The sequence below is a fragment of the Mirounga angustirostris genome, unplaced genomic scaffold, assembly GCF_029215605.1.
Source record: "Mirounga angustirostris isolate CCGP_5_RB_7025 unplaced genomic scaffold, mMirAng1.0.hap1 SCAF_5, whole genome shotgun sequence".
In the NCBI taxonomy this organism is placed as follows: domain Eukaryota; kingdom Metazoa; phylum Chordata; class Mammalia; order Carnivora; family Phocidae; genus Mirounga; species Mirounga angustirostris.
In genome coordinates this window covers 60,248,658-60,269,404 of record NW_026991713.1, presented here as the reverse complement: position 1 = coordinate 60,269,404, position 20,747 = coordinate 60,248,658, and the positions used below count along the sequence as shown (strand labels likewise).

At 46.1% G+C, this 20,747-nt stretch overlaps 1 protein-coding gene across 1 annotated transcript; it reads left to right on the top strand.

The window, feature by feature from the left end:
* Nucleotides 1-32: 32 nt before the first annotated feature.
* On the top strand, nt 33-16,697 carry AMHR2 (anti-Mullerian hormone receptor type 2). The gene is given in 11 exon segments (XM_045873340.3): nt 33-1,107; nt 1,359-1,550; nt 1,817-1,894; nt 2,079-2,215; nt 2,329-2,559; nt 3,885-3,999; nt 4,144-4,316; nt 4,519-4,666; nt 4,836-4,972; nt 5,853-6,037; nt 6,039-16,697. Coding segments are annotated over 11 exon segments (1,797 nt in total). The 5' UTR covers nt 33-830; the 3' UTR covers nt 6,163-16,697.
* The last annotated feature ends 4,050 nt before the right edge of the window (nt 16,698-20,747 follow it).

Here is a 20,747-nt window from a genome sequence, read left to right as displayed (position 1 = left end):
ATTATACCCATTTTCAATGTGACTTTTTTAAACTCTGAGAAATTTTATATGACTCTTTTCTGATTCTGGAGTTTGGAAACTGAGGTCAACTTTAGTATGGTTTATGAAGCCTCTCTTTGCCCAGAGAGCTGCAGATCTGAGCCCTGAAAAGAAAGGATATTGGGCACAGCTGAATGGCTCCGTTGACCTCACTCTGGTTTCCAGCCTAGGAAGGGCTGACAGGCTCCAGCACTTTCTTCCAGGGTCTGCAAAGGGCAGAGGCTTGAAGTTAGGCATCATAGGGTTCTCAGCTGGGCCTCTAAGACCCCTCCTCCCACTTTGCAGAGCAAAGAGGAGGCAGCTGCAGAGGATATGAGCTCGGTTCTCTGCTCCTCCCTCTCCTTGCTTTTCCCTACACCCACCCTCTCCCCCACAGCAGCCATCTCCCCCACAGAGACTGGGAAGAGGGAGGGGGCGGGGTTGGGGACTGAGGGATCAGAAGCCCCACAGCGCCCTGTCTCTGAAGGAAGCTCTGGCCAGGGCAGCTGTGCTGGCTCATGCTCCCCTCCTAGTGCTGCGCGCCCCCTCCGGCATGATGCTGGGGACTCTGGGCCTTTGGGTACCACTTCCCACAGCTGTGCGCGGTAAGTGTCTACAGGGAGGGGCAGGGCCTTTTCACTCACCCACAGAGGGAAAGGGGCACTGGAAGCAGCAGCCACACCCTTGAAAGCGTGAGTGGGGTGGGTAAGTGAGGGCAAAAAGTAGAGCCATGTGTCCCCACGGTGAGGTCAGGTTCCAGACCTCTGCTGACCCTGTTTCCTCCTCTGGGTTTACTGTGCTGGCCCTAGGGTATGAAACAGGTTGCGTCTCTCCTTTTGGCTGCTGCTTTGGCCCCTGCATTCATGCCCATCTTGAACCCTCCCCTCTCCCCACCCTGGGCCACAGCACCCCCAAGCAGGCGGACCTGTGTGTTCTTTGAGGCCCCTGGAGTGCGGGGAAGCACAAAGACACTGGGGAAGCTGCTAGATGCAGGACCAGGGCCCCCCAGGGTTATCCGCTGCCTCTACAGCCGCTGCTGTTTTGGGATCTGGAACCTGACCCAAGACCAGGCACAGGTGGAGATGCAAGGTGAATGGCCAAGTATATAGCAGGTAGTAGCTAGGGTGGGAGACAGGTACATCCTGGGCTGGGGGTGACAGCAGCGGGAGAGGAGGAGAAATGGAATGTGTGGAGGGCAAGAAAAGCCTGTATGAGATGGAGGGGTTGCCTCTGATAGAGAAGGGGGTTATCCTCTCTGTTCCTAGACTCTATTATGCTCGCTTGCCCTCTCTCTCTGTCCCTTTCGCCCTTTCTCTCCTCTTCTAATCCCACCCCATCAGGATGCCGAGACAGTGATGAGCCAGACTGTGAGTCCCCCCACTGTGACCTGAGCCCCCGAGCCCACCCCAGCCCCAGGTCCACTCTCTTCACCTGCTCCTGTGGCACTGACTTCTGCAATGCCAATTACAGCCATCTGCCTCCTCCAGGGAGCCCTGGGACTTCTGGCTCCCAGGGTCCCCCACCTGTCCCAGGTAGCCATGCAGGGTGCTGGGGCCTGGTGGGGGCTGGGGCCCAGGTTAGGGTGAGAGGTAGAATCAGGGCCAGTTCTCACCCTACCGCCATCCCAAGTTGTCCTCCTCCTGGCCTTGAGAAGTTGGTTGCCTTGGTGACTGGGAGATAAGGGGCTTGTGACCAATGTGGGGGTGGGTCCAGAAGTAAGTTCTCTGAGGAGGGGGAGAGGAGCAGAGTGGATTTGGGGCAGGGCTCATCCAGGCTGCATTCTTACCTTACTGTCCAGGCGAGTCCATCTGGATGGCACTGGTGCTGCTGGGGCTATTCTTCCTCCTCCTGCTGCTGCTGGGCAGCATCATCTTGGGTACTAATCGACTTCATCCCTCCCTTGTGACTCCAAGTCACTGCCCCAAAGCTCTGACCCCTCTCCGGGTTCCCCTGACCCCATGGTTCTGAGATCTCTACAGCCTGAGCCCCTTACCTCCCACAAAGCCCTTTTCCCAGTCTCCATGCCTATGCACCCTGACCCGAGGGCTCTTCTGCCCCAGCCCTGCTACAGCGAAAGGCCTGCAGAGTACAAGGTGGGCCAGAGCCAGAGCCAGAGCCAGACTCAGGCAGGGACTGGAGTGCTGAGCTGCCCGAGCTGCCCGAGCTGCCCGAGCTGCCTGAGCTGCGTTTCTCCCAGGTGCCCTGGGTGGGGGGAGGGGTGCCCTACAATCCCTCCCAAAGGGTGTGCTGGGGAGGAAGCCTGGTCCTGATACCAGCAGAGGTTCCCACCCAGCACTGTGTTCCCACCAGGTAATCTGGGAAGGAGGTCACACAGTGGTGTGGGCTGGGCGGCTGCAAGGCAAACTGGTAGCCATCAAGGCCTTCTCCCGGAGGGCTGTGGCCCAGTTCCAAGCTGAGAGAGCGGTGTACGAACTGCCAGGCCTACAGCACGACCACATTGTCCGCTTTATCACCGCCAGCAGAGGGGGCCCTGGCCCCCTGCCCTGTGGGCCCCTGCTGGTACTGGAACTGCACCCGAAGGTGAGGATGGAGGGACATCTATGTCTTTGCCCATGTGTGTATGTGGGTGCCGCGCTGGGTGGCAGCGGGGCCCTGCTCGTGTTTATTCTTCTGCTTCAGATTTCCTCTACTCTAGAACATTAGAAATGATTTTTTGTTGTTTTCTTGGTTTTTTATTAGACAAGAAATACTTGCTAATATTTTTAACTCATGAAACATAGGGAAGGAGAAATCAAAACTATTCATATTCCCAACCTTAAGGAAATACCTCCAGGCACAGCCCTCCAAACCATTTACACACTCATTCAACAAGTATTTATGGACCATATGCCATACCTCCTGTGCTAAGACAAACAGCCTCTTCCCCGCCTTTGTAGATTTTATAGAGTAGTGGGGGAGACAAAAGTGAATCAGGTAAACACAAAAATAAGCGCCAAATGTCAAGCGTGTTGAGTGCTGAGAGAGGAGGTACCATGAGAGAAGAATAAGGATATGTGACTGGAGGGGAGGATCATGAACAGGAAGGATGAAGAGGACAAGGTAGGCAGGGACCAGACCACACCTACCCTTGTGGGCCACCTAAGGACTTGGGACTTTATTAGCCCTTGTGGTCCTCTCCCTCTGAAATCTTGAATTCGGAGAAGTCCCCTCTTTGACCATGTGCCTTAATGCCTAGCTCAAAAATCTCTGCTTTCTTGGGTTGGTTGGTTTGTTGAACTTCCCTGGCACACTAAAGGTGCTCAGTAATGTTTGTTGAGTGAGGGATGCTAATGCTCCTTCCCCTCCCAGTTTCCACTTGCTACCCACCTTTCACTCTCCTTGCCAGCAGCTCTCCCCAGGGGCCTGCTCTCCCACCCAGGCCTGACACCACAGGCCAGGTGGTTCACCACACTGAGCTCACCTTGCCTCTTCTGCTTCTGTTGTTGTCTCAAGTCCCTAGGCAGGATAAGGTAGTTACTAGTGAGTGACCCTAGAGTCAGACTGCTGGGATTCAAGCTCTACTTGTTTCTCACCAAGTGACTTCCAGCAGGTTTACTTAGTTTTCTTTCAAGCTCCTCGTCTATAAAAGAGGAGTGACAGGAGTACATGTCTCCTAGGGTTGTGAGGATTTCAGGAGGCCTGGCACACAGTAAGCACTCAGACACTTGAGCTAGGGTTACTATTTTTCCCATCAATCTGACAGACGCATGTTCTCATTTCTCCCCTGCTCTTGTCTTGGCCTGGATGGATCAGTAGGTCGTCTGCTGGGAGATGCAGGGGGAAGTCTGTAGATTGATCTCTGCTCCCTGGGGTGGATCAGCCACCTCCAGCTTATGTGTCCTCCTCTTTTCTCTGCTGCTCCCCAGGGCTCCCTGTGCCACTACTTGACCCAGCACACCAGTGACTGGGGAAGTTCCATGCGGATGGCACTGTCTCTGGTGCAGGGCCTGGCATTTCTCCATGAGGAGCGCTGGCAGGATGGTGGGTGAGCTGGAAGTAGGAAGCCATGGGAATCAGGAACCACACTGCTATGTTTCTGATTCTCCCTTAGCTCGGAGGGGAAGAATTGGGTCCAAAGAGAAAGGAAGAGGATCCATGCCCCTTCAACCTTGGCTTCTCTCACAGGCCAATATAAACCAGGTATCGCCCACCGAGATCTGAGCAGCCAGAATGTGCTCATTCGGGAGGATGGGTCGTGTGCCATTGGAGACCTGGGCCTTGCCTTGGTGCTCCCTGGCCTCACCCAGCCTCCCACGTGGGCCCCTACTCAACCCCGAGGCCCAGCTGCCATCATGGAGGTGAGTACTCTGGATAAGGGTGAAGCCCAGGATGACGGCAGTGTTGCTGATGGAGATGGGCCTTTTGCTGTGACAACAGTGCAGCAGTACCTATAGCGTTTGGGACATTGCAGACTCTAGTTGGGGGGAAGTTGCATGGACCAACGTTGCAGTGAGGCTTGCCCGGGAGATGGTTCTTGGCGCTCCACGCCTTTCTCTCCAGGCTGGCACCCAGAGATACATGGCGCCAGAGCTCTTGGACAAGACTCTGGACCTACAGGACTGGGGCACGGCCCTCCGACAAGCCGATGTGTACTCTCTGGCTCTGCTCCTATGGGAGATCCTGAGCCGCTGCCCAGATTTGTGGCCTGGTAAGGATGGGTGCGACAGTGCCCCCTCTCCCCCCCGCCATAACTCACCCACCCATTCTAGATGCACCTACCTCCTGACCCAGGAAGTTCTGCCCTTCTCCCTCTTGGCCTTTCCACAAGGAGGCACCCCAGGGCAAGTTGACACCTAGCCCCACGTGCCTTTCCCCAGACAGCAGACCACCACCCTTCCAACTGGCCTATGAGGCAGAACTGGGCAGCACTCCCACCACCTGTGAGCTGTGGACCTTGGCTGTAGAGGAGAGAAGGCGCCCCTACATCCCATCCACCTGGCACTGCTTCACCACAGTAAGAGGCCACCTGCTAGTGGGCTGGGGACCTGGAAAGTGTGGACATGGCTTCAAGGACTTGCCTACTGGGACCAGCCCATCTGCTTCTGTCCTCCTCTCATCTGCCACCACTCTTGTCTCGTGTTCAGCTGGAGCTGGGCAAACTTCCTCTGCACCTCAGCTCATCCCCTTCTACCATAAGTCTCACAGCCCATTCCTGAGACAGACACCTTCCTCCTGCTCAGACTTGCCTGGTCTGTCTCTCTCCTCCCCACCATTGGTTAGCCCTATTTCTCAGTCTCCTCCTCCAGGAAGCCCTCCTTAGCCTTGCTTCTGCCCTGAGCTTTGCTCCCAAGATGGCTCCTCTCCTGGTACAGTGGAGCCCAACATTCAGTCCGGTAATTCCTCACCCTGTCCCACACATCTGTGTTTCTGCCATGACCCAAGAAAAGCCAGTCCTGAGTATAAAGGGTTAAAAAAGTGGCCAAACAGTGAAATTTCAGGATCTGTATAATTAGTTTCCTAACAGGAAGCCCCTTTCCCTGCTACCTGGTCTGAAATCTCCACTGCACAAGTATCTGTTGGGTTAAACATTGTTTGCCTAAGACCCTGGTTGCCTGAAAGGAAGGAGAGTAAGTTCCCATCAGCATGTGAAGTCATTAACCTGAATTAGCTCCTCAGAGGAAAAGGGGGACCCTCTGGAAGACACCCAAAGAACTGTCTCATTGGGGGCAAGATGCAGAGGGCTGGATTGCAGGGAGGGGGAAGGGAGGGAGGCCCCAGGGAGGATCAGAAGAGGAGTGTTGAAAACAGGGTAGTGGTGGACACCTTTCAACTCTGGGGCTACTCAGGGAGCCACTGAGGATCCCAGGATTAAGCCTGCTTCCCATTCTTCCCAGGACCCTGGCGGCCTGAGAGAGCTGCTAGAGGACTGCTGGGATGCAGACCCAGAAGCGCGGCTGACGGCGGGGTGTGTACAGCGGCGCCTGGCCGCCCTGGCCCAACCTCAGGAGGCCTGCCCCTCCCCAGAGAGCTGTGCCCATGGCTGCCCACCTCTCTGCCCAGAAGACTGCCTCTCAACTCCTCCCCACTGCCATTCCCCTTTGTAGGCCTCAGCCGAATGTCTGCTCCTTCAGCATTCAGCAAGGCCCTTGTTCCAGGAATCCTCCTGTACCATGTCTCACCTGTAAATGTGCAGCTTATGTATAATCTATGTACGTGCAAACATAAAGGGGCTGATCGGATGCCCGGCTGCTCTGCCTCACCACTCACTGCCTTTCCTATTTGCCGAATGCCTGGATCCTTCTGTGGGCATCCAGTACACTGCAGTCCTGACCAGGGACTAAGGGGTGGGTGTGCATAGGAAAGAGGTAAAGTCAGCTTTATCTCCATGTCCTTGGGCCTTCCCCACTTCATGTGATCCTGGGCTCCTCCTGTCTCTCTTCTTTTCCTTCTCTAGCACAAGCCTTCTTTGGGTGGGATCACAAGGCGGTCATTGGGGAAAGATGAAATCGCTGCTCTGCAGGTGCCCTTGTGGGGGGCCTGCCCAGGGTCCTGAGGCTGAGTGGGAAGGCCTCACAGAGCACAGGAAGCTTGGGTTTTCAATGAGCAGTTTTCCAGGAGTGGCTGGGGCAGTAGGTGTAGTGTCCCATGGTGCGGGCCGAAGCTGCAAGGAACCTGGGTAGCAGAAGCATAGGCTGTGTGGAGGAGAGAGAGGAGAGGTTCTGTGTAGAACTGTAGGCAAGGCCTTGTGAGTCCTACTGAGAAGTTCTTCCTTCATTTCTTTTTGTTCTTCTCTACCGGCTTTTCTTTCCCACCCCAGACCCCTTTCATACTGGGCGCCCCACAGGGACATTTCACTCTGGGTACCTGGCTTATAGCCCTAGTTCAGTTTCTTTTTTTTTTTTTAAGTGTTTTTGTTTGTTTGTTTGTTTTTATTTTTTTTTAAGATTTTATTTATTTATTCATGAGAGACAGAGAGAGAGAGAAGCAGAGGGAGAAGCAGGCTCCCAAGGAGCAGGGAGCCCGATGCGGGACTCAATCCCAGGACGCTGGGATCATGACCTGAGCCGCAGGCCGACGCTTAACCATCTGAGCCACCCAGGCGCCCTGTTTTTTTGTTTTTAAGTAATATCTATACCCAATGTGGGGCTTGAACTCCTGACCTCAAGATCAAGTCCCATGCTCCTCCAATTGAGCTGGCCAGGCATGCCCGCCCTCCCCTCCCCGTTTAGTTTCTAACTGACTGCTCTTGGGGAAGTTACATTTTCTTTCTAGGCCTCAGGTTTCTCATTTGCTAAATCAGGGGGTTGAGGCCCTCTGGTCTAACTCCAGTAGAGCAATGGGAAGGCTTTGACTTCACTACAACAGGATTGATTCCTGGTCAGTGACCAACGAGCCCTGTGTCTTTGAGCAAGTTACTTAACCCTAGCAATCTGTTTTATCATGTATAAAATATGGGTAAAAATACCTACCCTGCTTGCAGAGTTTATTCAGGGTAAACAAGAAATGGTGACAGGTCTTGTACAGCACCTGTCCTCAGTGGACACTGTAAATGGGAACAGTTGTGACTGAATGTTGAGATGATCTCTCGTCCCTTTCCATGTTGGTTGTTCCAGCATTAGCCTCTGCAGAGCCTGTCCACTCTCAAGCCCTGAGACTTCACTTTCCTTCAGAACTCTAATTCTTTACAAGACATCATCACGGGAACAGGCAGTCACCACCTGAAACTAAACACATCGAAATCCAAGCTGCTGCCTTCACCGAGAGGGCTGCCTTCCCCTCTTCCCTGGCTCTCAAGAGCACCAAGTCCCTTTCTCTCTCTCTCTTTTGGTAATCTCTACACCCAATGTGGGGCTCAAACTCATGACTCTGAGATCAAGAGTCAAATGCTCTTCTGACTGAGCCACCCTGCACTAAGTTTCTCTTGGTCCTAGAGGATCCCCACAAGGAAGGTGTTCTGTCTGCTCTGTGACCCCAACTCGTCCCCCCCACCCATATCCAGTCAGTTCTCCAGTCCCACTGAGGTTGCAGGCCCCAACTATTGCAATTGCCTCTTGGCCACCTATTTTCCCCCCAGTCTTGGTTAAACACCAGGCTCTGAATAATCTTCATTTTTTTTTTTTTTTAAGATTTTATTTATGTATTTGAGAGAGAGAGTGTGAGAGAGAGCTAGATCATGAGCAGGGGGCAGAGGGAGAGGAAGAAGCAGGCCTCCCGCTGAGCAGGGAGCCCGATGCAGGTCTCGATCCCAGGACCCTGAGATCATGACCTGAGCCGGAGGCAGCCGCTTAACCGACTGAGCCACCCAGGCATGCCCAATAAATAAAATCTTTAAGAAAAAAAAAAATAAACATAACTTTTATTATGTGTTGCCTCTGCCCAAGTAGGCTACTTGCCTTTTTCATGACAATCCTGTGAGCACCACTTACGGAGGAGGAAACCAAGGGCTCAGAGAAGTTTAGAAATGTGTGCAAGACCTCACAGATTTTAAATAAAAGAGTAGGGATTTTCAGCCATTAAAAACGATATTTAAAAAACAAAACAAGGGGCACCTGGGTGGCTCGGTCAGTTAAGCGTCGTCTGCCTTTGGCTCAGGTCGTGATCTCAGGGTCCTGGGATTGAGCCCTGCGTTGGCCTACCTGTTCAGCAGGGAGTCTGCTTCTCCCTCAACCCCTCCCCCCACCACTGGTGTGTGCTCTCTCTCTCAAGTAAATAAATAAAAATCTTAAAAAAAAAAAAAAAAAGATATTTATGATGCCATAAATTATTAGAAATGGATAATGTCACATGAAAAGAATTTACAAACATATGCTGACAAGCCTAGGATTATGTTAAATCAAAAATAAACCTATGATCGGGGTACCTGGTTGGCTCAGTCAGAAGAGCATGTGATTCTTGATCTCAGGGCCATGAGTTCAAGTCCCACATGGGGTGTAGAGATTACTTAAATAAATAAAAAAAACTTTAAAAAAAAACTATGATCACAAGAAAAACAAATCCCAATAGAGGAACATTTTACAAAATACCAACTAGTACTTCTCAAAATTATCAAGATTATCAAAAAGAAAGTCTAGGGGCGCCGGGCTGGCTCAATCAGTAGAGCATGTGACTCATGATCTTGGGGTTGTGAGTTTGAGCCCCACATTGGGTGTAGAGATGACTTTAAAGTGAAATCTTTTTTTTTTTTTTTTTTTAGATTTTATTCATCCATTTGACATAGAGAGAGAGCACAAGCATGGGGAATGGCAGGCAGAGGGAGAAGCAGGCTTCCCACTGAGCAAGGAGCCTGATGCAGGCTCCATCCCAGGACCCTGGGATCATGACCTGAGCCAAAGGGAGACATTTAACTGACTCAGCCACCCAGGCGCCCCTAAAATAAAATCTTAACAAAGAAAAAAACAAAAAACAAAGAAAGTCTAAAAAACTGTCACAACTGGGGCACCTGGGTAGCTCAGTTGTTCGGCATCTACCTTCGGCTCAGGTCATGGTCCTGGGGTCCTGGGATCAAGACCCGCATCGGGCTCCCTGCTCAGCGGGAAGCCTGCTTCTCCCTCTCCCACCCCCCCCTGCTTGTGTTCCCCCTCTCACTGTGTCTCTCTCTCTGTCAAGTAAATAAATAAAATCTTAAAAAAAAACCAAACAACTGTCACAACCAAGAGGAGGCTAAGGAGACATGAAAACTAGATATAATGTGATATCCTGGATAAGATCCCAGAATAGGAAAAGGACATTGGGTGAAAACTAAATAAATCTGAATAAAAGTATGGAGTTTAGTTTCTCAATCTTTCTGTAAATCTAAAACTGTTCCAAAAAAATAAAGCTTATTAAACAGAACAAAACAAAACTATGACCATCATAATGGCCATAAATACAAAGAACAATGGGAGGGTTGTGGTAAGCATGACAATGCCTACTTGTAGTATTTTTGAGTAGGTGTGTTGTAATATGTTGTAATGTCATTAACATAAAAGCTAGAAAACTTAGATTATAATCTTGGCTCTCCTAACTGTGAACTCTTAGAAATGTTTATTTAATTTTCTCAGAAAATTGAATGAATTATTCTCTGAGTCATTTCCAATCCAATGCTTCCACGATTCTATGATAAAATATTAAAGTCCCCATTGTGAAGATTATTTCACTAAATCGAGTATGCTATTGCTGATTAGTGATTCCATGCTCATAGAGATGCAGAGTGCATCACAGAGATGCAATAAATTGTATCCCTCACATCCAGTTCCCCCTATTATTAACATCTTACATTAGTATGGTATGCTTGTTACCTTAATGATCCAATATTGCTTTGTGATTAAGTGATTTTTTTTTAAAGATTTTATTTATTTATTTGAGAGAGAGAGAATGAGAGACAGAGAGCACGAGAGGGAAGAGGGCAGAGGGAGAAGCAGACCCCCTGCTGAGGAGGGGGCCCGATGTGGGACTCGATCCCGGGACTCCAGGATCATGACCTGAGCGGAAAGCAGTCGCTTAACCAACTGAGCCACCCAGGCGCCCCTGATTAAGTGATTATTAACTAATCTCCATACTTCATTTTTTTAAAAGATTTTATTTATTTATTCATGAGAGACAGAGAGAGAGAGAGAGAGAGGCAGAGGGAGAAGCAGGCTCCCCGCTGAGCAGGGAGTCGGATGCGGGACTCAATCCCAGAACCCTGGAATCGTGACCTGAGTCGAAGGCAGAAGCTTAACCATCTGAGCCACCCAGGCGCCCAATCTCCATACTTTATAAGTACACTTTTTAGAAACTCAAAAACATAAATCTCTGAATAGAGTCAGACTCAAGGAAGGGAAACTACGTGGCTGAACACAGGGCTGCTGGATGGTGGGAAGAAGACTGATTCTTGACTTTCCAACTTTTTTTTTTTACCTCTTGGATTTTGAACTATTTGCCTGTTTTGGCTATTAAAATTTAGTATTTACTTAAAAAGTTTATGCCAGAAAAAAAGATGGAAATATTCTAAAATAACAGTAGTGATTCTGTTTAGATAAATGGGGCCTCAAAAAAGTTTGCTTTTTCTTTCTGCCTTTCTGTTTTCCAAATTTTCTTTAATTCTCATGAATCACTTAATAGATTATTGAAAGCACATAAACAAATTTACTATCACCAGGAAATATTCCTTGAAAAACCACATGTGACTTTACATTGTCTCCCTTCGTACTTAGGAGCTCAACTTGTAACAATATGTTGTTTGCTGAAACTTCATTTGTGAGCATCACATTCTCACCTGGACTGTAACTAAGAGCATGGAGGGTGTGGAGGAACATAGTTTATATCCCTTCCTGTTCCTTTATAGCACCCAGTTCAGGACTCTGCATATAGCTTGGTGGACTGGATAGAGTCCTTAGTTCCTGACCTGAATCTGCCATTAACTGAGGCGAAACCTGCAATAAACCATTCTGCTTTCTGAGCCTCATTTTTCTCATCTGTTCAAGGAGGGTGCATTCACTTTTAATGTGCTAAATTTATTTTCAATAAATGTTTTTTGACCAACAGACCTGATAGGAAAAAGATAAAGTCCTTGATAGGAAAAAGATAAAGACCATATTTGGTTCCATGAGAAAGTTACATGCCTACCTGAAGTTCTTAGCAGGCAAGTGAAATATGTCTCACGCTGCTTTGCATTTCTTTTCTTTCTTTCTTTCTTTTTTTTTTAAGATTTTTTTATTTATTTGACAGAGAAAGACACAGCGAGAGAGGGAACACAAGCAGGGGGAGTGGGAGAGGGAGAAGCAGGCTTCCGGCGGAGCAGGGAGCCCGATGTGGGGTTCGATCCCAGGACCTGGAATCATGACCTGAGCCGAAGGCAGACGCTTAACGACTGAGCCACCCAGGCGCCCCCTGCTTTGCATTTCTATAGTGCCTTTATCGGGTCTAGGGAAGTATCTACAAAATTTTCTGTATCTTCAGCCTCTTCTCTGAATGTCCTTATCCTGGAGTGGTAGCTGCTTTTTTCTTTTGCATACTCTGGAGGAGGGTATTTTCCTTTCTGTCTGTTGCTACTTCCAGATCATTTCTTTATCTTTCTCCTCCAAAATCCCAAGCATCTCTGAAATACACGCCATCAGACCGCACCACTTCCTACTTCACCTTGTGATCATTTACGGACCTCCTGGTCACTCTTCTGTATTTGTTGAACATTTCAGCATCTGGATCGAAGTCTCTTTCTTTTTATCACTACTTTTATCATCATTGTGTACATTCTCTACATCATTACGTAGATAATCTATTTATGTATTTCTTTAGGAAAGAGTTTATATATTTGAGACAGAGTGATCGAGAGAGAGAGCACAAGCTGGGGGAGAGGCAGAGGGAGAGAGAGAAGCAGGCTCCTTGCTGAGCAGGGAGCCTGATGCGGGGCTCGATCCCAGGACCCTAGGATCATGACCTGAGCCGAAGGCTGACGTCCAACCGACTGAGCCACCCAGGTGCCCCTAGATAATCTATTTAATTCTTGCTTCTTTGACCATTTCACTTCCAACGAGATTTTCCTCCACTACCTCCACCAAGAACTCTTTCAAGCATTTCACTTTCTGGATACACCTTCTACCTCCTTTTCAGCTCACTTACTCTAGAGAACCTCCACTGACATCCAATCCATTGACCTGCCACTTTGTCACTATCCATCACACCCTTCTGTCTTTCCTTATTTACTCAGTTTATTTTCCATAATCTATCACCATAATCATTACCATGTATGCACACTTAATAGCCTTGCCCTCTTTTCCCTTCCCCTTCCTTGTATTTTCCAGGCAAACCCTAACCCCAGTTAAAGCCAGTTCTCCTATTCCACAGCTGTACCCAAGCATTTGTGTTTAACTGGAGGAAACCACCGCCTGTGCCAACTAGTCCCACTTTACATACGGCTCACCAGCCTCAAGTGGGCCCTTCATGCTGCCCAGCAACCCTACTACAATTCCCTAATCAACTCATTTGCCCACTTTTTGAGATGACTCTTTCTAACCTTCTCTTCCCACCTCCCTATTAAATAATAATAATAATAAAGAACAGCAATCAGCAAAGAATGGTTATATCTTCCCATCGCTCAATCTACCAATGCATTTGTATCTGGACCTGTAGACTCATTTCCCTCCTGTTACAATAATAAGAGCTAATACCTATAGAGGGCTTACTATATGTCCAGCTGTGTGCTGAGTCCTTCACATGTATTAAGTTGTTTAAACGTCACTCTGAGTTAGGTATTATTATGATTCTCCATCTTACAGATGGGGAAACTGAGGCCTGGAGGTTTCCTTTTCAGTGCCTTGTCCAGAGTCACAAAGTAAGTAGTCTGACTCCAGAACTCATTGTCTCAACCACTGCACTGTATTCGTGAACTGACCTATCTAAGGTTAGTGCCTCCATCGTGGACTGGAACCTCATTCTTCCTGGTCACTTTGTTCCTTCAAATGTCCCTTCTTTCTCCAGCAACTTTGTTTTTTCTCTCTACTGGATTATTCCCATCAGTTTACAAAATGCTTTAAACTCTCCCATCTTAAAAAGCCCTTCCTAGGGGCGTGTGGGTGACTCAGTTGGTTAAGCATCTGACTCTTGGTTTTGGCTCAGTCCATGATTGTGGGGTCCTGAGGTCAGGCTCCACGTTCAGCAGGGAGTCTGCTCAAGATGCTCTCTCCCTCTGCCCCTCCCTGACTCTCTCATTCTCTCTCTCTCTCTCTCAAAAAAAAAAAAGCCCTTCCTAGATTGCCCATCCTCATGATTACTGCACCACCTCTCTGCTTCCTGATTTACCAACATTCCTTGGAAGAATTGCTTTTATTTGCTGTCTCCACTTCCTCATTTCTCATTCTTTCCTCAATTTGTTTCGGGCAAAATTTCGTCTCTACCATGTAATTAGAACTGCTCTTTTTTTTTTTTTTTTTTAAAGATTTTATTTATTTGACAGAGAGAAAGACAGCCAGAGAGGGAACACAAGCAGGGGGAGTGGGAGAGAGAGAAGCAGGCTTCCCGCCGAGCAGGGAGCCCGATGCGGGGCTCGATCCCAGGACCCTGGGATCATGACCTGAGCCGAAGGCAGGCGCTTAACAACTGAGCCACCCAGGTGCCCCTAATTAGAACTGCTCTTAAAAAGTTCACCATCCTTTCAAAATCCAATTCTCAGATTGCACCCTACATAATTTTATCAGCAACATTTCACACATTGGATAGCTTCCTCCTTGAATGCTTTCTTCATACTCAGATTGCAATTCTCAGATTGCACCCTACATAATTTATCAGCAACATTTCACACATTGGATAGCTTCCTCCTTGAATGCTTTCTTCATACTCTCTTCTGATTTCCCCCTTCCTCACTGGCCACTCATTCTGTATCCTTTGCTTGGTCCTCCTCCCAGTTTCTAAACATTGGCATGCCAAAGGCCAATTGCTGCACCCTCTTCTCTACTCTGGCCACACTTGCCCTCTAGCTGACCTCATCTAGCTCCCTAGCTTCACATACCTGGATAACTCTCAATTTTTTTCTCTTCAGACCAAACCTCTCCCTTAGTTTCAGATTTCCAAATCCAACGGCCTTCTCGACATTTCCACTTGAATATCTGATAGGCATCCTAAACTTGTCCAAATGTACTCACATCAGCTTGTCTCTCATCTTCTTTATTTCGGTAAATGGCAACCTTTTTTTCTTTGTTTTCTCATTATTTTTCAGTTGCTCAGTATCCTTGGGTTCATCCTTGATTTTTCTATTTCTTTCACACTTCACTTCCAGTCCAAATCTGCTAAGCTCTACCTAAAAAAATACCCAGAGTCTCCACATTTTCCACATTTTCACAATTTCCATCCATGCCACCACCATTCCTCTTTTAGACTACAAGAGTAGCCTCCTAACTGGGCTCCCTCCTTCTACTTTAACCACCTCTCCCTATCTTGTTCTTTCATCACACAGTAGCCAGAATGATTTTTTTTTTTTACCCTTTTAACTGTTTTTAAGTGTACAGTTCAGTGACATTAAGTATATTTACATTGCTGTGCAACTATGACCACCATTCTTCTCTAGCACTTTTTCATCTTTCCAAACTGAAACTCTGAGCCTATTAGACAATAACTTTCCATTCTCCTTTTCCTCCAGTACCGGGCAATTACTTTCTGACTCTATGAATTTGATTACTCTAGGCACCTCATATAAATGGAATCATATGTATTTCTCCTTTTATGCCTGGCTTATTTCACTTAGCATAATATCTTCCAGGTTTATCCATGTTTTAGCATGGGTTAGATTGTCCTTCCTTTTAAGGCTGAATGATATGCCATTTTACACACATACCACATTTCATTTATCCATTCATCTGTTGATGGACATTGGGTTTGTTTCCATTTGGGGGCTATTATGAATAATATTTCTATGAACATTGGTTTACAGAATGATTTTCTTAAAATAAAAATTAGATCATGTCATTCCCATGCTCAACACCCTTCAGAGACTTCCATTCACACTTAGAATAAAATCTGAACTCTTTTCCATGGCTTACAGGGATCTATAAATATTGCACCACAGCTCCTACACTTTGATTCTTTTTTCTCCATAGTACATACACATCATTATCTGACACTTTATTGTATATTTATATTTTGTATATATACATATATATTTCTCCCAATATTACCGCAGAAAGGCAAGCATTTTTTTCCTGTTGTTTTCACTTAATCCCCAGCACTTAGAATAGTACTTGGCTAGCTTGAGAAATATTTGTTGAATGAATGAATGACAGAAGCATGGTAAATAATTATTGACTTAATGAATGAGCTGAAATGAGCTTTAAAAGCATTGTTTAATGCTTTAAAAATAGTCTGAGTTTAGGGGTGCACAGGTGGCTCAGTTGTTAAGCTCTGCCTTCGGCTTAGGTCATGATCTCAGAGTCCTGGGATGGAGTCCTGCATTGGGGTCCCTGCTCAGTGGGGAGTCTGCTTCTCAATCTCCCTCTACCCCTCCCTTGCTCATGCACCCGTGCTCTCTCGATCTCTCTCTCTCTCAAATAAATGAATAAAAAAAAAAAAATCTGAGTTTAAATCTGAGGAAGAATTTCCCAACTAGGAGGTAGGTGAAGAGATACATGGAGGACGTTGGTACCCTATAGGGTCCTGCAGAGAGGTCAAAATCATGCTAGTCTAACAGTAATCATTCATAATATTAATGAGAATCATGATAGTAATACATACTAGCATGTAATATATGCCTGTTATGTGACAGATACATGCTTATCTCATTCCAACCACCCTATGAGGTAGGTATCATTGCCACTATTTTACAGATGAGAGAACTGGTGGTCCACGGGGTTTAACTAATTCAAGGTCACACAGTAAGTGGCAAAGCCAGAATTTGAATCTAGAAGCTGTCTGACTGATTCCAGAACCACCATGTTCTATTCCTCTTTGTTCGTTTGTTCATTCATTCATTCATTCATTCATTCATGTAGTTATTCATTTAATAGTTTTTTCATTAATACCCTCCTATGTACCAGGCACTGTGTGAAGTGTTAAGTGTTAATGAACACAGTCCCTGCTCTCAAGAAGCTTACAGTCTAGGGGCGCCTGGGGGCTCAGTCATTAAGCATCTGCCTTCGGCTCCGGTCATGATTCCAGGTTCCTGGGATTGAGCCCCACATTGGGCTCCCTGCTAGGCGGGAAGCCTGCTTCTCCCTCTCCCACTCCCCCTGCTTGTGTTCCCTCTCTGGCTGTGTCTCTCTCTGTCAAATAAATAAATAAAATATTTAAAAAAAGAAGCTTAAAGTCTAATGTAGGAAGCTGATATATATATATATTTTTTAAGATTTTATTTATTTATTTTGACAGAGACACAGCGAGAGAGAGAACACAAGCAGGGGGAATGGGAAAGGGAGAAGCAGGCTCCCCACTGAGCAGGGAGCCTGATGCGGGGCTCAATCCGAGGACCCTGGGGTCACGACCTGAGCCAAAGGCAGATGCTTAATGACTGAGCCACCCAGGCGCCCCTAGGAAGCTGATATTAATCAAGTAATCATCGATTAATTCATGTATAATTATAAACTGAGATGGGTGTGCTAAAGGAAAGGCAAGCTTCTACAACATGTTACAACATAGGAATCTCATCTGACTAGAGTGTCAAACAGGATTTCTTGAAGAAGTGATTCTGGAGCTGAGAGCTGATGAATGATCAGGAGTTAATTAGGCAAAGTGGAGAGAGATGGGGAACATTCCAGGCCGAAGGCAGTAAGTGCAAAGGCCCTCCTGCAAAAGGAACCAAGATCTGGAGGGATGAAAAAAGCTTAGGGGTTGGAGGGCAGAAAGCCAGGAGTGAAGAGTATGAGAAGAGACCAGAGGGATAATAGGGCAAGACCACTGCAGGCTACAGTAACAAGATTTTGAGTATTTCTTTATTGAATGCCTTGGGGGAAATAGACACTCACATTTTGGTGGTGACAATGAAAATAAATATAACTTCTATGGAGAGTAATTCATCAATAACTATAAAAAGTAAAAATATGTTAAATGACATATATACAAGGTTATTTACTGCAACATTGTTTTTAATAGCAGAAGACTGAAAACCACACAAATATCCATTGACTGGTCAAATTGATTATGGTACATCATACAAAAGAATAAAATGAAGTTGTGAAAAAGACTGAGGACACACTCTGTGTACTGATATGAAAATATCTCCAAGATGTACTAAGTGGGGGGAAAGTTGCACATTTTTTTTTTAAGATTTTATTTATTTATTCATGAGAGACAGAGAGAGAGAGAGAGAGAGAGAGAGAGAGACAGAGGCAGAGGGAGAAGCAGGCTCCCCGTGGAGCAGGGAGCCTGATGCGGGACTCGATCCCAGGACCCTGGGATCATGACCTGAGCTGAAGGCAGACGCTTAACCAACTGAGCCACCCAGGCATCCCAAAAGTTGCAAATTAAACTCTGCATAACTAGTTTTTATATTTAAAATGGGGGGATATACATTTATATCAGTATTTGCTTGATTGTAATGAAGAAACTGTGGAAGTATACACAAGAAACTACAGGGGTTGCATAGGTTGGGGGAAGCTGAGTAGATGAAGAACAAGAGTGGGAGGGAGACTTTTCACTTTATACCTCTTACCCTTTTACATTTTCAAATCATGTGAACATATTACCTATTCAACAAAAATTAATACATACATGTAAAAATAATTTTGATCTTTGTCTTAAAGATAATGCAAAGCCATTGAAGACACCATTTCATACCTGCTAGAATGGCTATACTGATAAAGACAGTAACAAGTGTTGGGCCAGATGTGGAGAAATTGGAACCTTTCTACATTGCTGGTGGGAATGTAAAATGATGTGGCTATTTTGGAAAACAGTCTGGCAGTTCCTGGAAAAGTGAAACACAGAGTTACCATATGACCCAGGAATTCCTCTTGCAGGCATACCCAATAGAATTGAAAACATATGCTCAACAAAAATTTGTACATGAATTGTCATAGCAGCAATATTCATAATAGGCAAAAAGCAAAAACAATTAAAATATCCATCATCCGATGAATAGATACAACAAGATGTGGTATATCCATTCAGTGGCATGTTATTTAGTACTTCCTTCATAAAAAGGAGTGAAGTACTGATTCATAGGACAACATGGATGAACCTTGAAAATATTACACTAAGTGAAAGAAGCCAGTCATAAAAGTCCACATATTGTACATTTTCCATTTATATGAAATGTCGAGAATAGGCAAATTTATAGACAGAATGTTGATTAATGGTTACTTAGAGCTGGGTGGGGGATGAGGAGAAATAGGGAGGCAAATGAGGATTGCCTGCTTGACTGCTAATGGGCCTGGGATTCTTTTTAGGAGGCACAAAAATATTCTAACGTTAGATAATGGTGATGGTTGCACAGTGCTCTGAATATGCTGAAAACCATCAAATGGTACGCTGTATGTAGATGGATTGTATGGTATATGAACTATATCTCATTAAGGCTGCTTAAAAAAAAAAGAAATAGTTTGAAATATTTAATTTCTAAAAGGCATTATGCCCATACAGACACATCAATAATTTCTTTCAAACCCAATTTTCCCAGAAAGAAATAGTGTAGATATAAATTGCCCTAGAGCTTAAGAAAATGGGAAATATTCTAATTCGTCTCAAATGTTTAGTACAAAGCTGATAGGAAAGTATATCAAAATTTACTATAGTTATGGGGTGCCTGGGTGGCTCAGTCATTAGATATCTGCCTTCAGCTCAGGTCATGATCCCAGGGTCCTGGGATCGAGCCCCATATTGGGCTCCCTGCTCCGTGGGAAGCCTGCTTCTTCCTCTCCCACTGCCCCTGCTTGTCTTACCTCTCTCGCTGTGTCTCTCTCTCTCCGATAAATAAATAAAATCTTTAAAAAAAATGCACTATAGTTATGTAAGATATTATCATTGGGGGAATCTCGGTAAAGGGTAAAATACATGGGAATTCCTTTTTTTTTTTTTTGCAAATTCTCATGAGTCTAAAAATTATTTCAAAATAAAAAATATTTAAACAATCTATCAAAGTCCTTAATTCAAGATGATAAACTCATTATAAAATTTATCTTCTTCCTATTTTTTGTATCCCACAAATTTGGTATGTAGTATTTTCATTATGGCTTAGTTCAAAGTATTTAATTTCCACCATGGTTTATTCTTTAACCCAGAGTTCTTTTTTTTTTTTTTTTTAAGATTTTATTTATTTATTTGAGAGAGAATGAGATAGAGAGCATGAGAGGGGGGAGGGTCAGAGGGAGAAGCAGACTCCCTGCTGAGCAGGGAGCCCGATGCAGGACTCCAGGATCATGACCTGAGCCGAAGGCAGTAGCTTAACCAACTGAGCCACCCAGGCGCCCCTAACCCAGAGTTCTTTGACAGGCGTTTTGTTTTCTTAAATTTCCAGATGTATGTTTGTATTTATATTTTATATTGTGAAGAGAGAATGTGGTATGTATTGTACAATTCTTCGAAATTTGAATTATATTGGTTGAGACCAATTTTTAAATAAATGTTCTAAGTATGCTTAGGAAGAATGAGTATTTTTAAGTTTTGGGTGCATGGATTTCTGTGTTTATTAAATCGAGCTTGTTGATTGTGACTTTTTTTTTTTTTAAAGAGGCCATTGCAGCAATCCAGTCGAGAGATGATGACAGGTTGGGAGCAGGGAAGATGGAGAGAAGTGGAAGGAATTCAGATTTATTTGGGAGACAAAACGAACTCTTTGTGGTGTTGGAAGGGACAAGGGAAAGGTGAAGGAGAGAGCCATCAAGCATGACCTCCTTGGTTTCTGCCTTATGCAATTCGACAGCTGGGCGGAGGTATGCAACTGAGATAGGGAATCCTACGAGGGATTAGGAAATCTTTGTATTTCCCCCAAGAATGTTTCTTTACTTTCCACGGGGGGATCGGTGGGAGGTGGCGAAATTGAGGCGGGGGGTTGAGACTCAGCAGCTCTCCGCCTTCTCTTAAGCGCTCTCCGTATATCCGTGTTACAATACTTACCACGGTGTATTATTCACCTTACAAGGTGTCGCACCCACCGAACTAGGAGCTCAGAGGGCACATGCTGAGCTCCCTGGCTACCTCTCAAGGGACTTTGCCGAGAACCTGGCTCCGCCCTCTCCTAGATCTCTCTTGGTCCCGCCCCCAGGGATTTCCGGCCCGCCCACTCCTCTGCACCCGCCTAGTTCCCTGCAGAGCCCCTATTGCAACCGTTGTTCACCAGCCTAGCTGGGACTAGAGTGATTGACGTGTGTGTTCTCCAATCACTACGCCGAAAGACAAAGCGATTGCCAATT